General features: G+C 42.9%; 1 protein-coding gene across 1 annotated transcript in view; it reads left to right on the plus strand.

Annotated features, from left to right (window-relative positions):
* Nucleotides 1–9,044, plus strand: part of GALNTL5 (polypeptide N-acetylgalactosaminyltransferase-like 5) — an 18,803-nt gene that overhangs the window by 5,148 nt on the left and 4,611 nt on the right. Inside the window, exons 4-7 of the mRNA XM_006767307.2 lie at nucleotides 1,132–1,254; nucleotides 1,773–2,022; nucleotides 4,508–4,625; nucleotides 8,296–8,445. Of these exons, the coding sequence (XP_006767370.1) occupies nucleotides 1,132–1,254; nucleotides 1,773–2,022; nucleotides 4,508–4,625; nucleotides 8,296–8,445 (641 nt within the window). The remainder of the gene's footprint in view (nucleotides 1–1,131; nucleotides 1,255–1,772; nucleotides 2,023–4,507; nucleotides 4,626–8,295; nucleotides 8,446–9,044) is intronic.

A 9,044-nucleotide genomic window follows, 5' to 3' on the forward strand; every position in this document is an offset into this window, starting at 1 on the left:
GCCCATTTCCCCCTCAGTAACCCCCAGACTTCTTCTGTGCCCGGGAGGGCAGAAGGTGTTTGCCGACATCTGAGCCCAGCTGCTGCCCCTGCCTTGCAAGGGCCTCTGAGCAGGGCCCTGGCCTCTGTTTAACCCCTTCCCCAACAATTTTTTTGTTAAAAACGTTTCTTTTTCAGACTAATTTTTTTATTTTGGTTCTATATAGTCTTTTTGATGCTGGTTATGAAAACAGTTTGTAACTCGTCTTCCTATAAACCATATTTTTTTACCATATTTTCTTAGTATACTCGTCGACAACTGAAAAAGAACATTTTGTGAAAACGAGTATACACGTTTCTGCCGGGGAAGGGGTTAAAGACCTGGCAGGAGAGCCCTGCTTCTCCAAGATGACAATGAACCTGCGTCCATTGATCCCCACCTCCTGGTCCAGATTTCTAGGATTAGGAATTTAGTCTCTGAGGCATCTGTCTCCATCTCACCTGAGCCCAGCCTCCGTTATCACCATCACATTAACCTCTAAATCAGTGGTTCTCAACCTTGGCTGCACATTAGAATCACCTGGGGATCTTTTTAAAGTCCTGATTTCTGGGCCCCATCCTTCGGAAATGCTGTTTCTTTGTGATGGGGTGGGGCCACAACATTAGTAACAAAGAAACAGAATTTCCGGAGAATGAGGCCCAGAAATCAGGATTTTAAAAAGATTCCCAGGTGATTCTCATGTGCAGCCAAAGTTGAGAACCACTGCTCTAAATATTGAGCGACTGTTAGGTACCGAGGGAACTGAGACTCAAGTGGTTTGATAACCTGGGTAAGAGTGACCACCAGGTAGAAGCGCAGCTGTAAGTAATAAAGCCAGACTGCTCCAAAACACCGTAACTCGGGCTTCAGTTAAAATTGTCAGTGGTTTATTGAAATAGAGCTATCCCACTAGGAGCAAACGGATATTTACAGCCAACTTCAGCGCTGGAACGCTCTGCCTTCTCTTCCTCACCCAGAATAACATTTTCCTTTCAAGTGAGAACCTCTCGGATTCCCATGGTTTTTAGGAATCAATCAAAACTGTGCTCAGCTGTTTTCATTTCTGCAGTGATTATTTACACATTGTCAAGTCTTGCACTTGTTTCCCCTCAGACGATTTGAAAGAAAAACTAGACTATCACCTGGAAATGTTTCGGGGGAAGATTAAAGTAATAAGAACCACAAAGAGAGAGGGGCTGATTCGCGCCAGGCTGATTGGAGCGGCGCACGCTTCAGGTATGAACACTTCCCTGGTGACGTGAGGCCTTTCCGAGCGCCCCCCCCCGCCCCCTCCCTCCGGCAAAGAACCCCCCCAGAGGCCCTCCACGTCTGGACCTGTATTTGAGTCCCATGAGAATTTAATTTTCTTTTGACTGAAAGTATGTTGTTTCAAAACATCCATTTGTTATTTCAAATAAGTAGGTGATGTCAGCTCAATTGAGCTGAGTGGTCAAAGCCCAGATAAAAAATATTTTTTTAATCAAAGGCTAGCTCAGTTCTCCCTGCTTCTTTAGAACCTTCCCCGAACCTCCTCTCTCACCCGCAGTTCCCCTGCTCCCTCTGCACATCTGTAGTGGATGATGTCCCACATTTTGGTACAAAATATGTGTCTCTTCTCTCCCCCCAATGGGATTGAAAGCACCTTCAGAGACAAACACACAGCAAATATTCCACAAACTGGTTGTGTTGGGCGTTGGCTTGGGTTGTGAGGTGTTTCATTCACACGGTGAACACGCCTGTTCCTGCCTCCCCAGGGGACGTGCTGGTGTTCCTGGACAGCCACTGTGAAGTGAACAGAGTCTGGCTGGAGCCCTTGCTGGCCGCCATCGCCAAGGACCGCAAAATGGTGGTGTGTCCCATGGTGGATTCCATTGACCACCTGACACTGAACTACTATCCCGCTCCTATTGTAAGAGGAGCTTTCGACTGGCATCTGCGATTTGTATGGGACACTGTTTTCTCTTATGAGATGGATGGACCAGAAGGACCCACCACACCCATCCGGTGAGACTTCTTCAGGTTACGGGGAAATGGCAGATGTGTGTTGGTACCTGGGGTCCGGTAGGGGTGGGGGAAGAAGCCTTCAGAGATTATTTCTTCAGTTTCTTGAGCTTCATGATATTTTGTTATTTATCTTGTTTCTAGACATCTATAATAATAGAACCGAGTAGGTTTTTGAATTCCTTCCACTGAAAATGAGCATGTCACCCCAGTTCACCACACCTCTGGGGTTAGTATCCCTCTGGCCTCAAAGATCCATCTTTAGAATGTGGACTTGGCTCTCAGTAGCAAGTTGTATATGCTGATCAATGAACAAAATGCCAGCTCTGTGGATAGAAAAAGCAGAGGGCCACATTTGTTTCTAAAATATGTATCCAGGGGCTTCTATCGGTTGAGATGAACCGGTTTTCCTAGATTATTGGTCTGGGAAACTGGACACATATGTGGTACCAAAATGTGGGACATCATCCACTACAGATGTGCAGAGGGAGCAGGGGAACTGCGGGTGAGAGAGGAGGTTCGGGGAAGGTTCTAAAGAAGCTGGGAGAACTGAGCTATGGTTTTCCTAGATTATTGGTCTGGGAAACCTCTAACTGTGAGAACCATTTGAATATTGTGACTTTTAACTGCATCGATGAGGCTATTTCTGAAGAGACTTCCTCCAGGCCCCTTTCCATATTTACTGATAACTTTTGACACCAAGCTCACTTCTCCTTTTACCTTTAACCTCTTTGTTTTACAAACCACATGAGTAAACTTTCCAACACTATGGCCTAGCAAGTCCTTGATCTTTGCCTCTATTAACTCTTGTCTCTTAAACTCACTTTAATCGGGCTTTGCCTTGTCCCCCCCCCCGCAAAAAAACCCTCAAAACTGGTCAATGGCCTTCCCATTGTTAAATCCAGTGTCCAGTTCTCAGTCCTCATCTCACTTGCTCTGCCGGCTGAGCTCTCCCTTCCTTCTTTTGTACGTGCATGCTTCCCTTGGGCTCCTGACCACCACGGCCTCCTGTTCTTCCTCCCACCTCACTGTTACTCCTTCCCATCGTCTCTGCCGAACCCGCCTCTTCTCTCCCACCTCTTACTGTTGAGGTGTCCATGTCTGGGTCCCGTGTCCTCTTCTCCACTTCCCCCCTCCCTCCTCAGAGTGAATCTCATCCTCCTATACTGACGATGCCCATTAGTATGTCTCCAGCCCTGACCTCTCTCAGAATGCCAAATGCATCTCTCCGACTATCCTACTATTACTGGCCTCTCTACTTGAATGCCGAACACACATCTCAAACACGTCCCAAAAGAATCTTCCCACCAAAACCCTGCCCCACCTACAGCATTCCCCATCTCAGTGCCCTGCAAGTCTGTCTTTCAAGTACCGAGGCCTAAAATGTTAGAGCCAACGGTGACTCTTTTCCTCCCAACACCCCACATTCCACGATAAGCAAATCTGCTGGCTCCATCTTCAAAATACATCAAGAATTTGACCACATCTCACCACCTTCTTTGCTATACCCTTATCCAAGATTCCACTGTCTTTCTCTGGGACCACTGCAGCAACCTCTACCTGGTATCCCTACTCTCACCTTCGCCTGTTGACTCACTAATTTATCCCTAACATGTTAAAGCTGCTTAATAGATAGTTTTTTTTTAAATAGGTAGTTTTTTGAATGAATGAATGAACATGTAAATACTTTCTTTTTAAAAATATTTTTATTAATTTCAGAGAGGGAGAGAGAGACAGAAACATCAATAATGAGAGAGAATCGTTGATCAGCTGCCTCCTGCACGCCCTACACTGGGGATCGAGCCTGCAATCCAGGCATGTGCCCTGATAGGGAAGGAACTGTGACCTCCTGGTTCATAGGTCGACGCTCAACCACTGAGGCAAGCTGGCTGGGCCCATGTAATTCCTTTCAAACTATTTAGTTTTGTATTTATGGGTCCTGCTTTGATGGACAAAGGGGAAAAAAATGCTTTATAATGTGATGGTTTTTCCCTGAAGTCAGAATTGCCCTTGATGCCCTTAGTAAGGGGGATTTCTGAACTCACTACCCAATTCAGTCTTCATCCCCATAGGAAACTCGCAGTGTAAGGATAATTTTCCCGCTGACCAAGACAACACTGAGAACACAGGTGGGACAATAGTAAGTTCACAGTTCTGCGCGCATGAAACACAGAGTTTATTCTTGTATTATTATTGATTAGTATATTATTTTCCATATGAACAACTGTAAACCTACTGTTACCCTACCCTGTATATTGCTTGCATAATTTGGTAAGAGCTAAGTAAATGTTACTGCCTACTTTTTGGTAGTTACGGTTTTAACTTAGTAATTTTACATACTTAAATGTATGTTTAAAAATTTGGACATTAGTTAATATGGTTGTTTTCTAGTTTTTAACTGTATTATCCTTAATATTCAATATAATTTTGGCACAAATCCATACTAACTGAGTCTGTAGAATCAACTCAATACTTGTGTCCTTTTTAGGTCCCCCGCAATGTCTGGAGGAATTTTTGCTATAAATCGGCATTATTTTAATGAGCTTGGACAGTACGACAAGGATATGAACCTCTGGGGAGCAGAAAATTTGGAACTTTCACTAAGGGTAATTCAAATTTTGTGGGTTTTTTTTTAATAGTTACCTTTGTACATACAAAGTGAAATCAAACTTTAAGTCATGTAATCTGCTGTGGCAATTACGCCATTTTTCTACATGAGTATCTGGTATCATTCTGGTATCCCATGAAATATATAATTTGTGGGACTCCTTGCAAAAAATTGAAAACATTTCATAAAATATGAGACTTTCCTACCATACGTTATTTCCAGTGTATGGCATATCAAATTAATAGACTATTTCAACCTATTGTGGAATCTCTTTTTTATTCTACTCATTATCTTGGTAGTTATAGTGTGGTGGAAATAACACAGGATCAGGAGGTAGGGGATCTGGGTGCCACTAAATATATACACTATCTTTGGTCTTAGTTCCTCCAGCTGTAAAATGAGAGGGTGTCTGAGTTGTCTCCTAACTCTTGAATCCTGGGTACTTGCTACCACACGGATGAAACTTGAGAATATTATGGTAAGTGGAAGGAGCCAGTCACAAAGCCACTTATATCTATGAGTCCATTCATATGAAATGGCTAGAATAAGTGAATCCATTAAAACAGAAAGTAGATTCGTGGTTGCCAGGGGCTGGAGGAAGGAGTCTGAGTGCTAGTGGGTGCCAAGTCTCTTTAAGGAAAGTACAAATGTTCTGGAATTAATGGCAATGGTGGCACAATCTTGAAGAAATACTGAAAATCATGAAAGTCCATCCTTTAAAAGAGTGATTTCTTGTAGTGTGTGAATTATATCTCAATTATTAAAAATAGATTCAACTTTTAAAAAATCCTGTGTTATTAGACCTGAGAATTAGTCCTGGCTCTACCACTGAAAGGTCCTTGGCAAGTCATTAATTTTTCTAGTCTCAGTTTCCTCACCGGTTAAGTAGGAATAGATATAAATGCCATTCTCAGAATTTTGTGAGATTGGATGAAATAACTGGGGTAGAGAATAAAGTACAAAGTAGATATTCCTAGAGAGAGAGTCTAAAAAATATATAAGGTACTATTCAAACATTTATTGTATGTTTATCATATGTATTTGTTTTTGACCGAATTCTAAGAGATTTTTTAAAATATATTTTATTGATTTTTTACAGAGAGGAAGGGAGAGGGATAGAGAGTTAGAAAGATCGATCAGCTGCCTCCTGCACACTCTCCACTGGGCATGTGCCCGCAACCAAGGTACATGCCCCTGACCGGAATCGAACCCGGGACCCTTGAGTCCACAGGCCGACGCTCCAACCACTCAGCCAAACCGGCCAGGGCTCTAAGAGATTTTTTATAATGAACTGGTACATCAAAGACTAAGCTGTGAGCTCACTATTACTCCTCTTCACATTTCCCCTCACTTTTCTCTATCTTGTCTTTTTGCCCAACCAAAAAAGTTGGTGTGGAGCAAACAGCTTAACTGATGAATTTACATGAGCTGATTAATAAGTGAGAGCCACTACCATTCCAGTTTAAATTTTGTCATCTCTTCTTTATACTCTATGAAGTCATCTGCAGAGATCACACTTTGAATTTCATGTTATCTTAGCATGTACTAATTGTTTACTATATTTCTTTTGGTGTTTTTTTTCCAACGATTTTTTTGTTTTGGATTCTACCTTCCTCTTCCTTCTTTTGGCTGGTTACTTCATTCACTTGTTTTAAAAGCTATTTTAAGCGCAGACTTATTTCATAAACCTTCAGGCACTTTATTATGAATATAGGAATATCTAGAGCAGTATATTTTCTTCCAAGCCCTTATTGGCAGCATCCTGTTAGTTATTTTCATTGATTGTTTCCACTCGTGCTTCCCTTCTGATCAGCCAGTGTTTTGTAACACCCATGCCTTTGCCACTTTTATTTGTCTGGTTGATCATTCCTTTTCATTACATTGCTCTGAGAATATAGTATATGGACTTTCCCCCTAAAATCAATTTTGTGAATGATACATTCATACTTGAAAAGTAAGTATATTCCTTTTCCTGACTCTATATTCCCTCCATATAGTGAAGAACCGCTAACTTATTATTCAAATGTATTAACCCTCCTTGCTTCGATATTTTCAACCAACCCATTCCTAATGGCCCCTTCCTATCCTATGGGTATCCTTGGGTTTTGCATACACAAACGAAAAACGAACTAATAGCTAAAGCGCTGTCGTGACACTAGCAGTGGTCTCTAACCCAGAGAAGTAACCTTGTCTCTCCTGAGAAAAGATAGTCTATGCCTGTGTATACTTCTTCATTTTTGCTTCCTCTTCAATCCGGTAAACCGTGGGGCCTTCAGCATCCTGTGACATCATCCCAGGAATTGTCACCAGCTTACTAGAGATGTCCCTAGTGGATGGCTTTTGGTCTTCTCTAGACTTGAGGTTCCTGCAGCATTTGGCACTCTAGACCAGTCTTTTCCAGAAGTTTTCTTGGCTTTTAGGACAGCATTTCTGGTTCCCCTCCCATGGCCTGGTGGTGCTCAGTTTCCTCCACGGGAGATCCTCCTCTGTGCATCTCTCTAACATGAGTGTTCCCAAGACTGTTCTTGTCAACTCTGTCTTTACACCTCGTTGGCCTCAGAGCTGACCTCTGCCACTTCACACCCTGTGAAGCCACGCCGGTGTTAACATAGTGTAATATTTTCTTATATTATTTGAGAATATCATTTTTTCATATATTTTTATTGATTTCAGAGAGGAAGGGAGAGGGAGAGAGAGATAGAAACATCAATGATGAGAGAAAATCATTGATCAGCTGCCTCCTGCATACCCCACACTGGGGATCTAGCCCACAACCTGGGCATGTGCCCTGACCGGGAATTGAACTGTGACCTCCTGGTTCATAGGTCAATGCTTAACCACTGAGCAACACCAGCTAGGTAAGAATATTAACTTTTTAAAGGTATCTTTATTGTTCAAAGTATTACATATATCCCCCTTTTCCCCCTTTGATCCCTCCACTCTGCATGCCCCTCAGGCCTATGACACTATTGTCTGTGTCCATGGGTTTTGCATGCATGCATATAAGTTCTTTGGTTAATCTCTTCCTGTCCTACCCCCCCCCCCCCCCCCCGCCACACACACACACCTTCCCTCTGAGATTCATCAGTCTATTGCATGTCTCCATGTCTCTGGATCTACTTTGTTCATCAGTTAATTTTGTTCATTAGATTCCACATATGGGTGAGATCATGTGATACTTACCGTTCTCTGACTGACTTATTTCACTTAGCACAATACTCTCCAGGTCCCTCCATGCTGTGTCAAAGTGTAAGAGATCCTTCTTTTTTACAGCTGCATATTATCCCATTGTGGAGAATATTTTAAGACAAATTTGTTGCCACTCTTCACACATAACCAGCCTCAGAATTGGTCATATATAAGAGAAGCAGAATCACCTAGTATTCAGAACACTGGTGATAGGGCTGGGTTTCCTGCATTTGAATCCTGTACTCTGCTACTTACCAGCCCTGTGTCAATGGGCAAACTGCTTAACCAATCTCTAAATTAGTTTCTCCATCTGTAAAATGGGGATAACACAATAATAACATTATAGGGTTGTTGTGAAGATTGAATGAAATAAGAAACTTAATAAACGTGAGCTAATGTTATGTTTGTAAAAAAAATTCACTAGTTGCCTGTTACTAGCAAACACACATGATTATGTTTTCTGTTTTTCTTATGTCTAGATCTGGATGTGTGGAGGCCAGCTCTTTATACTGCCCTGCTCTCGAGTAGGACATGTTGATAGACATATTGTCCAAAATGTAACCCAAGTTCTCAGAGCCCTGAGATATAACAACCTCAGACTGGTACATGTTTGGCTGGATGAATACAAGGTAAAGGATACATCTGTGCTTTGAACAGATGAATGTACACAGTGGGACTTGCTCTGCAGAAGTCTTCTACTGCCTTTCCAGACAGCAAGTTTTGTTCTTTCCTCTGTTTTCCTTAAGTTAGCGGTATCCCTCCCACTGCTCAGCCACTCATCTCCAGACCCTGTTCTCAATTGTTCATTCAAAGCTGCTACACTTGCACCTGACTTTTAATTTCTAGGGAAACTTGAGTTTCTCAGAAGGGAATCAACCAACACAAGGAGCATTTTATTTATTTACTAGAAGCCTGGTGCACGAAATTCATGCACAGGTAGGGTCCCTAGGCCTGACCGGTGATCAGGGCCAATTGAGGCTTCTGGCTGCTGGCCGGGGCCTTTATTCTGGCTGCTGGCGGGGGCCTCCCTTGCCCAGCTACCAGCCAGGGCCTTCCTTCATTCTGTGCTGCCCCCTGATGGTCAGCACACATCATAGAGAGCGATTGAACTCTCAGTCTCCCGGTTGAACTCCCAAGGGGACACTTTGCATATTAGGCTTTTATATATATACTAGAGGCCTGGTGCACAAAAATTTGTGCACTCGGGGCGGGGGGGGGGGGGGGTCCT

This window comes from Myotis davidii, unplaced genomic scaffold, assembly GCF_000327345.1.
Source record: "Myotis davidii unplaced genomic scaffold, ASM32734v1 scaffold762, whole genome shotgun sequence".
Taxonomy (NCBI): Eukaryota; Metazoa; Chordata; class Mammalia; order Chiroptera; family Vespertilionidae; genus Myotis; species Myotis davidii.